Genomic DNA, 17131 nt, shown 5'->3' on the forward strand with positions numbered 1-17131 from the left:
AAATTGTGTTCAGCATGGTGGGCCGCATTTGAATTCGTGACGGGCCGCGGGTTGAGAACCACTGGTGTAGACCAACATCCTAAGGGAAGGAGTCGCCACATATCAGAGACTCCTATTATAAGATGATATTGCATCAGACTGTGGAAGAAGAGGCAGAACTTCAGCCAGGAACGGTCCTCCTCAATACCATCTGCTCGTGAGAGCACAGGCTCTTTTTGTCCTGAGCTAATCCCTGTTTTACAGACCTGACAGATGCTCAAATCCCTCGACCCAGGGCCCAGACTGAACACTATCTCGCTGGATCCCTCTTCTAATGTCTTCTACAGAGACTTAAACCAGCTCTAACCCAATACCCTACTTGTTACATAAATGATGGATCTCCTCCTGATGTACCCAAGAACATCTGTGAAGTACATTGACCTGTTTGTCAATACGCTGACCTGTAAACCGACACTGACGTTCTTCATGAAAGTTGCACACATGCATCAAACCATGCAAGACACATCAACTTGACTGCAACGGACGCAGTGGTGATAAATAGACTTACAGGGTGAGGATGTTTCCTAAAGGCAGAAATACACACCCGAATGCAGACCAAAACCAAAGGAGAAAACCACTTCATCTTGAGAGATAGATGGGGATGTGAGATGTGGTTTTGGTGAAGACCAGTTTCAAGATTTTCTTGCACATGCGTGTTGTCCTATAACCATTTATAGAAATGCTCTGAAGGATGTGGAAGGCACCATTTTTTTTCCATTACGAAGAACTGTGCTTGGTGGACTACATGGATTGCTGCATTGCATCCAGATTTTGGAAGTACGAGTGAAGCTTGTCACCATCAAATCAGCACCATAACGGATCATTTGTAACGTCTCGGCAAACTCGTTTGGAGAGCTGTCTCATGTTTAATGAACATCTTACATGTGCATTCCCCTTGAAGCTGAGCTAATTAACCTTATTATTCAAAGGGCAGCAAAAAAAAAAAAGTTTTCCTCGCCAATCTTTTGGTTTATCTAATTAATCTACGTACGTCTTTTAGAATCCAACAGTTATTCCCTCAAGAGACGGCATTAACAAGAAAGCGAATTAGAAACGGGATTGTTGCACAATCAGGACACAGAGGAACACAGCAGTTGGCATCTCTCTGAAGACAGTGTCTTATTAAGTTATGTTTTGCCATTTCACGTTTCTCTGTGGGGCTGCCCCCAATTGCCAGACGCATTACTTATTCCGAAGGGAGCCATTCTCCATCCAGAAAACCCTTATTTCATTAGCCCAGAAAGGCCCGTAATGAGAATAGAGCTTTGTTTCACGTGCCTGGGTTTCTCTGCACTTCCTGCTGGTGACGGCTGGATCTCACGGTTCTGTGAGCCTGATATTTTACATCTTTTCCGAAACGCTCTTAATAATACCTACGCAACATGCCAGAGCATCAGAAGCTGTGCCAGTGAGCTGACTTTTATCTCTCACTGTTCCAGTTATACAGAGCTCTGTTTCTTATGCGGGGAAGTTAGTTTGCTGACATCATGCAAAACTTGATTTGTACGCTGCCGTAGTCTTGATTTTAGAAATAAGTCCGTTAGACTGCAATTTGTAATATATAATGCAGAGTGTATTTATTCTCTGCTTGGTTGAAAGGGGCACTATAGGGGACATGAGCTTAAACAGTTTTCTATCATCACAAAATGTAAACTGTATGATCACACAGCTCTCTATATCCAACTGTATTCGTATACATACAGTACACTCGTGTAAAGCAACAGATACTATATAACATATTTCAACTGCCGGATTTTTAATTTTGACTCAAAATGTAGCTATATTACTGTATACTGTGAATACTGTATTCTGTTAATATGGGCACTGAAGAGAATAAAGCGTCATTTAGCCATGCTGCAGACACCCGTGTGAAACAGGCCTTAATCTATTGAGAGATGTCCCATTTTCATTTTTGGCAAATTCAACAAGATTATTTAAAGTATGACACTGTCTGATCACACTTTATATTGTAGTATCCGTGTTGTAATTACACTCATAAGTAATGACAACATTTTTGCATGTTCATTACTGATTATGCATGGGGGGAAATAAAATAAAATAAATAAATAAATAAAAACCTAGTCAGGGCATGCCAATTATGTTATTAACTTGGCATATTGCTGGTTGTTTGCAGTTCATGGTAATATTAATAATTTGGATGGTTTATGATCAAAATAATATGGACATCACACTATAGTGACATTCAATGTGAATTGTATGTCCTTAAGAAAAAAAGAGTTGAGGACCATTGCATTTTTGCATATTTTAGTATTATTTATTTACTATTATACAATATTTATTAATATTTTGAATTTATTAAATATTTAAATATTTATTTTTTATATTTTCACTTTTCATGTTCATTTTATTTTCATTAGGTTTTAGTAGTTTTGTTATGTTTTTTGCCTTTTTTGTTTTGTTTTAATATTTTTATTTAGCTTTAATTTATTTTTTTTTATTTTTTTTAGCAATTTTAGTACCTAAAATAAGTTAAATAGTTGCCATTTAAACATGTCCAACTTTTTATAATTAAAACATTTATAATTTTATATATTTTATATTTGTAATAAGTTTTAATTACATACAGTGGGTACGGAAAGTATTCAGACCCCCTTAAATTTTTCACTCTTTGTTATATTGCAGCCATTTGCTAAAATCATTTAAGTTAATTATTTTTCCTCATTAATGTACACACAGCACCCCATATTGACAGAAAAACACAGAATTGTTGACATTTTTGCAAATTTATTAAAAAAGAAAAACTGAAAAATGCTCAGTATTTAGTAGAAGCACCCATTTGATCTAATACAGCCATGAGTCTTTTTGGGAAAGATGCAACAAGTTTTTCACACATGGATTTGGGGATCCTCTGCCATTCCCTCTTGCAGATCCACTCCAGTTCTGTCAGGTTGGATGGTAAACGTTGGTGGAAAGCCATTTTTAGGTCTCTCCAGAGATGCTCAATTGGGTTTAAGTCAGGGATCTGGCTGGGCCATTCAAGAACAGTAACAGAGTTGTTGTGAAGCCACTCCTTCGTTATTTTAGCTGTGTGCTTAGGGTCATTGTCTTGTTGGAAGGTAAACCTTAGTTCCAGTCTGAGGTCCTGAGCACTCTGGAGAAGGTTTTCGTCCAGGATATCCCTGTACTTGGCCGCATTCATCTTTCCCTCGATTGCAACCAGTCGTCCTGTCCCTGCAGCTGAAAAACACCCCCACAGCATGATGCTGCCACCACCATGCTTCACTGTTGGGACTGTATTGGACAGGTGCCTGGTTTTCTCCACACATACCGCTTAGAATTAAGGCCAAAAAGTTCTATCTTGGTCTCATCAGACCAGAGAATCTTATTTCTCACCATCTTGGAGTCCTTCAGGTGTTTTTTTAGCAAACTCCATGCGGGCTTTCATGTGTCTTCCACTGAGGAGAGGCTTCCGTCGGGCCACTCTGCCATAAAGCCCCGACTGGTGGAGGGCTGCAGTGATGGTTGACTTTCTACAACTTTCTCCCATCTCCCGACTGCATCTCTGGAGCTCAGCCACAGTGATCTTTGGGTTCTTCTTTACCTCCCCATTAGTAACATTGCATGTTTTTGATTCACTAAAAAATTTATTCATAAATTTATTTTTTTTTTTTTTTTTTAGCAATTTTAGTACCTAAAATAAGTTAAATAGTTGCCATTTAAACATGTCCAACTTTTTATAATTAAAACATTTATAATTTTATATATTTTATATTTGTAATAAGTTTTAATTACATACAGTGGGTACGGAAAGTATTCAGACCCCCTTAAATTTTTCACTCTTTGTTATATTGCAGCCATTTGCTAAAATCATTTAAGTTAATTATTTTTCCTCATTAATGTACACACAGCACCCCATATTGTTGCCATTTAAACATGTCCAACTTTTTATAATTAAAACATTTATAATTTTATATATTTTATATTTGTAATAAGTTTTAATTACATATTTGTATATTTAATTTCAATGAATGAAAATTATTTTTAATAGTTTTGTCACTGTCTAGGACATTATTGTAATAAATAATCATAATGTATAATATATTGACCTTGCAATGCAATTTTCATATTATGTTAATTAGTAGCGTTTTTCCGACTAAACAAAATCAGAAGTACTGAATTGGGCTTCCAGTGCAGTGGTGTTTGTTACCTCACACTGCTGGATTGTAGCGCTGCAATCATAACCGCTCTGCTATCTGCAGCCAGGATCAGCTTTATCTAAAGCAGACCCACGTGTTTGTCCACTCTCTGATTGACAGCGTGTCACTCCTCCTTTGTGGTAATACTGAGCGCGCTCAGATAGCATCTCTCCCATTCAGCTCGGCGACGCTATAATCCGCGGAGGGGCGGGGCTTAACCGGCTCCACCCACTTCAGGTCTCTGCGGTTCAAGATGGTGGAGATAGAGACACAAAAAACCCAGTGTGTTTGGTTTTACGTTTCTGGAGAGGAAGACATCTAAAAACACACAGAGTATTGATTTGGAAATTCCTTGTGGACACGTTATTCCAGAATTCATGTAGTCAAAGATCAGACAGCATATATCTAGACCCTCTGTGGGCCAAATTGTGTATATATTAAAGCCTGCTCTGTTTGCATATATACATATCTGATTGAAATATCAATATGCAGCTGTATCCATGTATCCAGTCAAGCTATACTTGATCTTGGACTAAAAAGGGCATTTGTGATCAAAACGTGGAACAAAGTTTTTACAAAAGATATCCAGCCTGAAGGTGCAGCGTTTAAACCCTCAAAGCAAGTTATCAAATGTGCCTTATTTAGCTAGTTCTGTGCATGACACAGTTACTTTCTGCATTGAATCCCCCAGCATATTGGAGCCTTTAATATTATGCAGATTCCTGTGTTCTGTGCCAGGTTCTCCGTTCCAAAGCCGACTTATGCCTGGCATCAAAACATTCTTGATTCCAAAGAGGCAGAAGATTCCAGTTTTTCCAAGCTTTGATTCCAGTGGTGCAGAACCTTAGGAGTGATGATGAAGCCATAATGTGCCTTGATCATCAATTAGAGCATTCATTTTCCATTGAAACAGTCCTGGCACTGCTGCACGGATGGGGATCAGTGGCTTTACTTCGAAACCAACTGACTTGAACAATGACTTAACTGTATCTGAGTTACTAAAAACAGTCCACAAATAAACATGCCACGTCACAGTCTTTGTTTACGAGTCTTGCTCCTAGTTTTGAGAATAGAGCCAAATAACTGAATTAAGTGTCTTTTTAAGTAAAAGTCTTTTAGTGTAACTATACAACCCTCCACAAACCTTCAACTCATGGTTCACGTGTCTCTTTGCTGTGAGATAACAGATTTTTATAAAGTAAACGTAAGAATAACTGTTATGTTGTTAGTAATATTTTAAGTTGAGCACTTACTGGGCTTACTTAAACTTATCCAGACATAATTTTCAGAAAAAAAATCATGAATCAAAATGTTAAAATGTGACTTTCAAATATGATCATCGGGCTTTTGAGGTACGTTTATTTCTTCATCTCTCCATCATCACTGTATTGCATTGTATTGTATGTTTACAGAGCTTTGATCGTCAAACTAAGCAATTAAATATCATTTTAGTAAGACATATATATAGAGATATAGAATGACGACTGATATTTATATTATTTTATGCAAGTAGTCAATGTGGTTACATTACAACATGATACGAAACATTGTTTTTTTTTTAAAGATTTTTGTGTAAAAGATTAATAAACTGTTCCATCTGAGAGTGTATATTTATTGTCTGACAGTCTGATGTTTGTGTGTCTTCAGGTGAGCGGCCGTATCAGTGCCCATACTGTGACAAGGCCTTCAGCAAGAATGACGGCCTTAAAATGCACATACGCACACACACCCGGGTAAGACTACACGCATATGCACACATTTATTTACAGATAATTCAATGTACATCCACCTCCCCATCTCTTTAGTTTTTCCCATTGCCATTGCATTGCCCTGCTTCTGTGTATGTGAAAGTTCACTAAACCACACAAACTTGGCTGTGAAATGCAGCACTGTGTCTCATGAACCGGTGTTTTCAGCATGTCAAAGTGACTCCGTTTTGGTCGCCTGTAACTTGCGTTTGAAAATGTGCCAACCATCTTCCCAAATTCATAACGAGAATGGTTTAAAAATCTGTTGTCAACAAAAGAGAAGCTGTAAGGTCTCCCTGCGGTTTAACGTTTGAAAGGAAAGGTTATTATTATTAAATGCTGTTTTTTAATTTGTTTTTATTTTACAGTAAATTTAATACTATAGTTATTTAAAGTGTTACCATATATATATATATATATATATAATGTGTGTGTGTAAATATGTGTGTATTTATTTTTATTGATTGAATATGTCTAATGTAATACAATTAATAGTAATAATAAATGGGTTCCTTAAAAATAACAGTGTGAATGTAGCCTTAGACAACTGAAGTGAAGAGATTTTTTTAGCTATATACTAGGATCTATATATACTAATGCGTTTTCTCTATATCCTCATGTTAAAATGGACTGTCACCTTCTTCACCCCTGATGAGTTGTGTAGTTGTGTGTTTTTCTAGTGCAGCGGATGTTTTTAACCTCTGCTGCAGCGGGTCATTAGGAAATGTCTCCTCAACGCAGGACAAAACACAAGCAACACACTTTCTTCAACATCTGCCTAAAAAGGCTACTGCCTAAAATACTCTGTTAAGTGTGTGTGCGTGTGTCCAGACGTGTCCATGTACGTGACATAAAAGCAGCTACAGAAACATGATTAAGACCACATTACACCACTCATTTAACAGATGTGAGAGTTTTTTTTTTTTTTAGAACATTTAGCTTTTTACTTTTTAGTTCAGGGTCACTGGAGAGGACAGACCCCGATTTTACTGTAAAGCCAAATATGAATGAGGTGTGATCAATAGACAATTGCTTCAGAAATGTCTCACCACTTCACATATTATAACACTTAATTTTGGCAGCAAAATTGAGTGCCACCCCAACAATTGCCTCTCAAACTATTTATTATCCACGGAGGTTGTAATATTATTAACCCAGCAGGGATTTGAGTCCTTGGGGCTGTTAAAATTGACCTGAAACCAGACATGTTTGATTTTTTAAATGACTGTGTAAATGATTCCAACAATGATTGGGCGGAAAATCGCTTAGTTGAAGCTAGCTTGAGACTCTTAATAAAATCTGCTAAATGGCAAGAAATGAAACATGTTTTTGGAAAGCCGTTGGATGATGATGGATGACATGGGTGTTTGTCGTGACATCATTTCCTGAAATAACTCTATCACTTCTCCCATCTTTTCCCCAGTTGTTTAGAATAGCAGTGTCCCTCATATTTGTTGCACAGACAGAGTGGGAACATCAGCGTTAATCCAAGAAAACCTAAGAAAGCAGAACAGATGCAGCACATCATTAGAACTCTTTGCCAAATTTGGAGCGTGATCCTGCAATTCTGCTGCATAACGTATGAGCTGTGGACTGACACACAACAGAAACACAGCCACTAAGACATCAAGTGAAAACAGAGCATTGGTGATGCAGTAATGAGAACAAGCAGTGACAGAGCAGTGCTAATCCACTTACATGACAGATATTTCTTTCTGTTTGGGCCTCACTAAAGAGTTGCCCACTTTATAGCACTGTATTTCAGCACAAAACCCTCCAGCTTATTCAAATACTGCTTGCACCTCCAGGTTGATCAGACGCTATATGTGCTGGAATAGTGATGCACCATGTGCACTCAAAAGTCATCGCCAGTCTCTTCTGAGCAAATGTGGTTTATTATACACTTAAAAATAAAAGGGTTTTTTGCAGAGATGCAATTAAAAGAACCATTTTGGGTTCTTCAAAAAATCATTCAGTTAACTTTTTTTTTTCTTAGTGTGAAAAACATTTTAATAATCTGTAGAACCTTTTTCCACTATAAAGTGGAATGGAAAGGTTCCATGGATGTTAAAGGATCTACATGGAACCATAGATGTCATTTAAAAGTGTAGAATGCGTCAGATTCCCTTTTTTTTTCAGCAGCCTTGTTTCGGAAGTATTTTTCCATTCATTTGTCCCATGGGGATTTAAAAAATGTCTTTGTTAAAGAGTTATGAGCCATGAACCAAACCAACCAGCTATGAGGCAAATAACAACATTACATAACGTTAATTTGTGACAAAACAGTGGGAGAAAACTACAATCCCATGAAACACTATGAATTACATAATCAAAAACTATAGAGAAATGTAAAACTATTTGATTTGAAGATGCTGATTGTGTATACAGAAACAACATATTTAATGTTTATTGCAAAATATGCATAAATATGCAAATATTTAAGTAGTTTGAAAATGTAGGAGCCTGAACATATTACGTTATTTGTGGGTGGGTGTGTGCTAAAGTGTTCTTTTGGTGCAATTTGCTTGTTTCAGTTCTCTGATTGGTGGAAGTTTTTGCAGAATCCTGGGTAATGTAGTTTTTCACAAGAGATAATGTGAACGGACAACTTTAACAATAGCATATAGCATTGATTAACAACCTCAAAGCTCACAGTATGTCTGTCTTTAAAGCTTTACAAGTTATCATTAAAAATCAATTCTCCTATGGAGAAAACACATGGAATTTTTGCCTCTGGAACTGACTCTGACGCTACTATCTCCTGCACTGCTTTTCAACAGCAGTGTGGCACTAATACTGAATCGACAGAGCTAGATATTAAATTGGTAATCTCAGCCTCAGACGTCACACCCACGGACCGTTGGCTGAACGTCTGATGCATACGGCACACAAAACTGGAAACACTTCAAGAGTTTCAAAGTCGTCATCGGATTGGTTGAATTATACAGGATTTCTGGGAGACATGTGTGTCGTGTTCTTTAACGTTCCACCGGAAACAAAAGATGCGCCTCATAGATGCTGTGATGCCAAACCCACTCATGGAAGAAGATAGCCATCGTTGTTTACAACTGTGAGCAACAATGAGCGCTTATCAGGATCAACCAAACGCTGGATTTTCAAAAGTATGTGAAATATGTAAAGTTCGCGGTACAGAATCTTTAAAATAAATACGTCCAACAGTTTTACACACCGGTCTGTTACTGTGGAGACATTTCCATGCCCCTAAACATGACGCGGCACAAAACGAAAGTTTGTTGCTTTATCTGTCAGTCAGATGGCCTCTTGGGAAGTCCTTGGCCATTCAAACCAATCCAAGATTCCCAGACCTTCTGCCAGCAGTCTGAAGGTCTGGCTACGCGAGACTATTAAATTGTGGCCAAGCACCAAAGATGCGTAGGCACCTCTTGTAATCATTAGTTTTCTTCTTCTTTTCTTCTTCTTTCTGCAAATCTTTAAGGCCCGGGTATACTTCACTTTCCAAGTTCCGTTCCGTCTCGTGCACAGCTGCGTCCGCACAGCTTTCAAAGTGTACTCAACCGCGAATGAGCGCAGACGGACGAGCTGTACACATGTGCAGTATCACCTACTTGACTCACTCTGTCTCACCATTCACCTCACGCCTGCGCTGTTGTACCATGTCGGGCCTTCCGCGAGATCACAAAAATTGGGCTGCATGCGGACGGTGTGCGCGGACGTCAGCGGACAATTCGGATGACAATAATTGCGTCATGAGGACAGTGTGTGGACCGTTGCGGAACGCGGACGGCGGTAGTATACTTTGGGCTTTAGCGTATTCAAACCAAACTTGGTGTATGTTATAACAACTATGACTCGAGGGTACCTGAACAGTTTCAGCACAGAGCCGCCTAGTGGTAAAGAGATGTGAAACATGGATATTTTTTTTATTTTTTTTTGCTTATAACTTCAGAACAGTTTTGCCAAAAGTCACAAGACTGTTTTATTTATTTATTTATTTTATTTTTATTCGGGGCGACATACCGAGTTGAACAATTCCCAATTTTCCCATTTTAAATTTTGTGGTAAAATGGTATATTTTACAAATGCATTGGCGTATCATCACGAAACTTGGTATGTGCCTTCAGCACCATGCCCTGAAGGTACTCAAAAAGTTTTGGGGCAGTGCCACCTTGTGGTCAAAAATCATAATAAAATTTCAAAAGATACTAATAGCTATTGATTAGTTTTGCCTATTGTCATGACACTGGTCTTGATGGATTCCTTGGATCATGCCGAGAACATCGATACCAATTTTGCCATAATCGGCCAAACTTCCTGTCCTCCATTTTGATTTTTGAAAACCTACTTTTTCGAACTCATCCTAGACCATTGGTCCGATTTTTATCAAATTTTTATTTTCAGACCATGCTGACAAAAAGTTATGGATTTTGTATTGATAGACAAAATGGTTTTTGTTTACTGCAGAGATTAATTAATGTATCCTTAGTTAAATAATTAGTAATATGAATTAAGATTGTGTTTACTACAGGTTTAGGGTTAGGATCTGGTTTAGTGTTAGTTACTTGTAATTATGCCAAATTTACTTTTATTGCTATAGGAAATACATGTAACATGCATAACAACATACACTTAAAAATAAAGTGTTACAAAAAAAATCGATTGCGTTGTCTTAATGGCTTCATGCAAAATCAGGATTATGGGATTGTTCACAGGCAGCGAAGGATACATGCTTTTAAAAACAGACAGATGAAGGTATATTTGTAAACTGACAAAGCTGCAAAGCATTATGGGCCATCCACTATTGTCCATCTGTGCTAATGTTTTTCGTAGTGCGTGACTCTTGACCTTTACATATTTTTGTGGGGGTTGTGTTGCTGACGGTCCCAGCTGACGGTTTTACTGCTGATCTGATTCAGTTATGGAGTCTCACAGCTACACGCTGAATCTATTATTCTCTACAAACGCCAGAAGTCTCGTCTTACACTAAATCTTTTTGTCTCTTTTTGTCAAACACACGTGTCCATGCTGGCCCAGGCCCATATTGATTACGTCTGTCTCTGACAAACACACACACACTTGATCCGCAGCACCTTGCATATCCTGTGTGGTGTGACCACACCTTGCCCTGCTCCATTTCCCAGGATCCTCTCTTCCTGTGTCCACCCATTCCCGTGACAGCTGGGTGTTGGAAGTGTGAGCGGACTATCAATGTATGCATGTTCGCCAACCTGCTCAACACACACACACACACACTATATGTGTATCTATCTATCTATCTATCTATCTATATATATATTATATTATTATTAGAATTTATTAAGTAATTAAAATGGGTTGGTTAGCATCTCATTTCCTCTTTCTCTTTCTTTTGCACTTTCTTATTTCACACATCAAAAGAGTGTCTGTTTGAGTGTGTTATTATGTCCAGGTGTGTTTTATTCAGTAAGTATGTATGTGTTTGTGGTGTGACAGCAGTGCTGTGTTTTCAGTCTGTTATATAAGTAAATGTATGCGTGTGTCCATGTGAAATGAGTTCCAGGTGTGTAACACATGAAAGGCACTTAATTTGTTTATCCCAGACCATCTTTCGTGTGTGTGTGTGTGTGTGTGTGTGTGTGTGTGTGTGTGTGTAATGGGGATCTCTAGTTTCTGTAAACATACAGATATATGTTCATGCCTGAGGAATTATTCTGTCTCTCTCTGAATGTATCAGCTCTTCATTAGTCTCTTCAAAAACACAATAACTTCAGTCAATCCCTCCAACAGCGCTCACTATTACACTCTCACATGCCTTCAGATCCTAATTAAGATAGCCCTACATCGGGGGGGTCCAGTCTTGCGTCTGAAGGGCCGCCTTCCTGTAGACTATCAGCCCTTCAAGTGGAGTCACAAATATCTTAACTGAGTTTGAAAACTCATGAATGACCAGTGAAGTCATATTTACATGTGTGAAACGATGATACAAAGTTTCCGATTTGTGCCATTGGAAGGAATGTTGATATGAAATGTTGCAGAAATACTGATCTGTAATATAGATAATATCATATAATATATTGAAACTACATATATAAGGATCAGAGGACGGAAAGCAGGTCTGCAGTGAATGGTCTTAACTTTCCTGGTATTAACTTTCATTAATAATCATCATCATCATGCACATATCTAAATATGTTACAATTTAAAAGTAAACTCGCATTGTTCTTAAGAAGGGCATCCTCCCCCATATCTCCCTGCGTTCACTGTCTCTCTCTCTTTCAGGAAAAGCCGTATAAATGCAGCGAGTGCAACAAGGCCTTCAGTCAGAAGCGTGGCCTGGATGAACACATGCGCACACACACCGGAGAGAAGCCCTTCCAGTGCGACGTGAGTTACACACGCAGACCGCATTGCATAATGCTGCATTCTAACACACAAGCACAGGCTCTTTTTATGTCTGACTCTGGCTGACTATCACACAACCGCTCTTGACGCACCGCAGCCACATCCCAGTGGAAGAGCAGAGAGAGAGGTGGCTTGTGGGTAGTGTGTGACGTTAAGCAGGGTTTAGTCTAAGACCGCTGGAAGAGCTAAAGCCGGTCTTGAGTTTAACCCTGCGGCCCACGCCGAGTCCACATAATCAGCACCGTGACGCGCATCAGACCATGAACCAGAACGCCCTCGCGGCACATAAACCAGCACACACTCACGCTGTGTCTGTGTGTGTGAGGCTGTTACTGTGGTGTCAAAGCCGCAGTGGAAGGACGTCCTGCCAGGCGGACACAAGGACAAACCGCCCTGTGCAAACTGACCCATCTCTGACCCTTCAGCGCCTTAAGACACAGACAATCAAGTCCAAACCACAGCAGTTTTGAACTCCTCTCTATCTTCTCGCTGTCCCTGAAAAGACGTTTGTGTCCATCGGTGAATCCTACGTCATAGTCTCCAGTTCTTAGGACGGTCCAGCAAATCAGGGCTTAGATTAGTGTTTAAAGACTTCACTGAATCAATATATGTGACCCTGGAGCACAAAACCAGTCATAAGGGTCAATTTCTCAAAATGGAGATTTATACATCATAAACTTTCCAGTGATGTATGGTTTGTTAGGATACGACAATATTTGGTCGAGATACAACTATTTGAAAATCTGGAATCTGAGGGTGCAAAAAAAATCTAAATATTGAGAAAACCGCCTTTAAAGTTGTCCAAATGAAGTTCTTAGCAATGCATATTGCTAATCAAAAATTAAGTTTTGATATATTTACGGTTGGAAATTTACAAAATATCTTCATGGAACATGATCTTTACTTAATATCCTAATGATTTTTGGCATAAAAGAAAAATCAATAATTTTGACCCATACAATGTATTGTTGGCTATTGCTATAAATATACCCAGCGACTTAAGACTGGTTTTGTGCTCCAGGGTCACATATATTGTATTTTTACTTTCTTAAAGGGACAGTTCACATAAGTCATAATTTACTCCCTTTCATGTCCTACCTGTGTGAATAATGTACCTGTCACTTTTTTTCCTTGCAATTACACTGAAAGACAACATGAGCTTTCAAGATACAAAGAGGCACCATAAAAAAGCATCATAAAACTGGTTCATATTAATCTAATTCCAAGTCCTTCTGAAGTCATGTGATAGTGTTGTGTGAAGGACAGACCAACATGAAGTCATTCTTCACTGATAATCTTCCCCTGCAGTGAGCTGTTAACCACTGATCGCCGAGTTTGACACAAGAGCCGGGTCACTGTGACTCATGAGCGAATCATTTTAAATGCTTCTGGTGAACTGGAATAACCAGTGCAATTCTCAGTCTTACTGAGCATTATTCATTAGTGCATTCATTAGTAGGACTGTCACCATATCAGAAGGCCAAAATAATTCATAACAATAATTTTGCAATATCGGAATTTTGAACATACATACATAAATAAATAAATAGGTAGGTTATCAGTCTTATTCATTCATTCATTCATTCTCATTTTTGTCACATTTTGTCACATTCACATTCAAACTATAAGTGTAGGCTGGTGGAAAGAGTTTGTAACCATAAATATATAGTTCAGGCATGAAACTCTAACTAATCGCTAATTAACTCGTTCAACGACGTGGCACCAGCCAATCAGGAGTACTTCCTAATCCACATAACTGTATATATTGTATCCTAGCCTGTGTTCAGCAAGTGGCACGATTGTGAAATCTTATATTATTCCTCCTCCTCCCCAGCACCACCTGTAGAGATCTGCTGGGGGGTTCTGCATTTCTTGCAGCAGCCTTCCTTTGTTATTTTTGACTAAGCTGAACGAATGATTGTATTTGCTCAGCAGCAGCAGCGTAGCAGATCTCTGAATGCTGGTTGAAATAATCACTCCGAGAGTTGTCATGACTGAACTGTACAAAAGCGTATTAAAAGAGCTAACTGTTGATTGGCACTTCCTGAAGGCTGGGACGTCTAACACCACGTTTGTTTGTTTGTCTGCTTGTTTGTTTTTTAGGTGCAGGTAACTTTTTTTTTTTTTTTTATGAATATCATACAATTTTTCTTCCATGTTTTAATTTTAACAGTAAACCTCTGTTTGCCAAAAAAATTAAAATAAAAGGAATTGTTCAATTTTCTTTTGATTACATTTTGAAAGATGAAATAAATAATGTTTTATGCTTTCATTTAATTACCGCTGTTTTTAAATAATAAATTTGTATTAAATCATAAATCCAGAAAAAATAGAACAAACAACACAGTATTTCTGGAAAGAAAGAAAGAAAGAAAGAGAGAGAGAGAGAAAGAAAGAAAGAATAAACATAAATTTCATAGGGTTCGTTTATTGTAGAAATTGTCATAAATTAATAAATTTTTAAAGTTTTAAAAGTTTTTAAGTAAACCATTAAAATGGAATCCAGAAATATTAGAATTGAGGGGAAAGGAGTTGCTAAATTGTTCTAATTGTCTTTTTAGTACAAATCTTAAGTATTGCTTCCTGTTTTATATTTTTATACATCTGTCAGATGAATTGTAAGTGTGATCACTTACAGTAGACGAACACACCTCACCTCAAAAAGACACATGATTTAATTGTGCTAGAGATGTGAATGATTCCTCAAATAACGTTGAGGAGAGGAGTGCTGTTACTGTTCCTCACCATCAGACCTACAATTTAATGCTTTATTATTGTTCTCTCTTAGGCCCTGTGTAAAACAAGAGAGTGATATAAAGATACACAGTCACACATATGCAGCTTGCTCTCCGTCTGAAACCCTTTGCTAGCAGTGAACACACTCCGCAGGAGATTCTTGAGGAATCTAAACACACACACACACACTTACTTCACTAAGGAAAATGAGAAACATTCCTCCTGTATTTATTTGATTTCTATGGCAAGCTGCAAGCATGTCTTTCTAAGTTTTGTCTGTTTTAAAGAGCATAAGCGAATGAAATTGGCTGTTTCCTCAGTTTTTTTTCTCTGCATTTGACGTGACAAGTCTTTTAAGCCTGGAGTGATTTGGTCCGAAATCTGGCGCTCTGATGACGGTTGTTAGAATGGCTTCCATTGATGATGGCAAATTATCCCGGGACTTCTTTCATGCGCAGCATTTTTGAAGTGCAGCGTGCCAGAAACCATCTATTCTCCAAATTCATTTATTTTTGACTCACTTTCCCTGAGTATTTGACTGCTTTTGAAGTGGTTTGTTGGGTGGTCGTGCCTGTCTTTCACGGCTCCTGTTGAAGTTGAAGAACGGGAACTTTGTGGCATTATTTTGTGTCAAAACGAGAATTTGAACACTTTTTGGTCTAAAGGAATCGGCTCAGATATCGTTATTCTGTTTTAGATTGTGAGTGATCGTGTTTTAGATTTACTAAAACACTGAAATTCACAATATAGCAAACAACTGACATGAAGGACCATTCGGACCTGTCATAAATAAATCACATATTTGAGTGTATTTAAACAAGCTGCTCTCATTAATATAGAAGCACACTAGCATTTGTTGATGCTTTGGCCGTTTGCTTGTTCTGTATGCTGACTAAAGGATGAAAATTCCTCATTCCACAAACTGCTTTCCAGTGTATTAGTGTTGAATTATTTTTGTATGGTGTCTTGTAGTGGCTGTTGTGTAATGGAATTAAACAAATGTGACAGTAAAGTGAAACCGGAGCGTGTTGTGCTTTACATGTGAACCGCACCGCATGTGCTGTGGACGTCTGAGAGGCTCTGAATTTGTTTAGCATGTTCACACACAAGCCAAAATTCATGCGCACTGCTCCGAGAGCCCTGAGATGAATGCAAGTGCTGACCAGAAGGCAGAAAAAAAGTTTGGATTTTTTAACACTGTTCATGACAATGCAAGCAATGAGAATCTGTGAAGATTTGCTAGCCTTTGTTTCTCATCAGTCAGCTACTAGCTGAATAGTAATTAAATAAAATAATTGTTTAATCGTGCAATGGATCAGTGTATAAACAGTTTAGCATCTCTGTACCAGCGTTTCTACCGCCACATGCCCAGCGTATCTCCATCCACAGCCATTAATATCTGCACTTCATGTGACAGTGAGAGACTGAAACTAATAAGTCGTCTATCAAGGCATTAAGTGCCTTTTCATGCTGTTTAAATAAAAAATTGCATTCATTTTATGAAGAAAGTGACAGCTGCAATATCTCTCACTGTCTCTTCTTGGAGATAAGGCATATTGAGTGTTCTTGGAGAGATCAAGTTGATTTATCATGTGAAATTGATTTGTGTGCCATTGGTGATGCATATTTGATGGTGTGTGTGTGTGTGTGTGTGTGTGCGTGTGTGTGTATATATAAATACAAAATTATTATTTCTTGGTAGTAGCAATTTTCTTATTTTTTTTTTTATCATCAGCCACTATCTTTTGTCTATAGTTTTCACAAAAAGAGGTACTTGGTTGCTCATTTCACCTTTACAATCTCTTGTATATATATATATATATATATATATATATGTACGCCTACCACCATATATATATATCATTCATCTTGCATTTTAAATGTTCACCATGAAATGTCAGTTAAAATAAACAGTTCTGGCTCACATCACTGGGTGGGATTGCCAGGAAGCATTTGGAGGATCCTGTAAACAAGAACGTCCCCTTACATGAGCACTATTCACCAAATCTATAGTGATGTGAACTAAACAACCTTCTGGTCATAACATCCATCTTTGCGAATATACTGGCTGTTCTGTGGGAAAATGACTAT

At 38.0% G+C, this 17131-nt stretch overlaps 1 protein-coding gene across 1 annotated transcript in view; it reads left to right on the top strand.

Moving 5' to 3' along the window:
* Positions 1–17131, top strand: part of LOC107710229 (PR domain zinc finger protein 5-like) — a 76496-nt gene that overhangs the window by 56780 nt on the left and 2585 nt on the right. Inside the window, exons 12-13 of the mRNA XM_016514966.1 lie at positions 5844–5929; positions 12182–12286. Of these exons, the coding sequence (XP_016370452.1) occupies positions 5844–5929; positions 12182–12286 (191 nt within the window). The remainder of the gene's footprint in view (positions 1–5843; positions 5930–12181; positions 12287–17131) is intronic.

This window comes from Sinocyclocheilus rhinocerous, unplaced genomic scaffold (genome assembly GCF_001515625.1).
Source record: "Sinocyclocheilus rhinocerous isolate Xijiao unplaced genomic scaffold, SAMN03320098_v1.1 scaffold1167, whole genome shotgun sequence".
Classification (NCBI taxonomy): Eukaryota; Metazoa; Chordata; class Actinopteri; order Cypriniformes; family Cyprinidae; genus Sinocyclocheilus; species Sinocyclocheilus rhinocerous.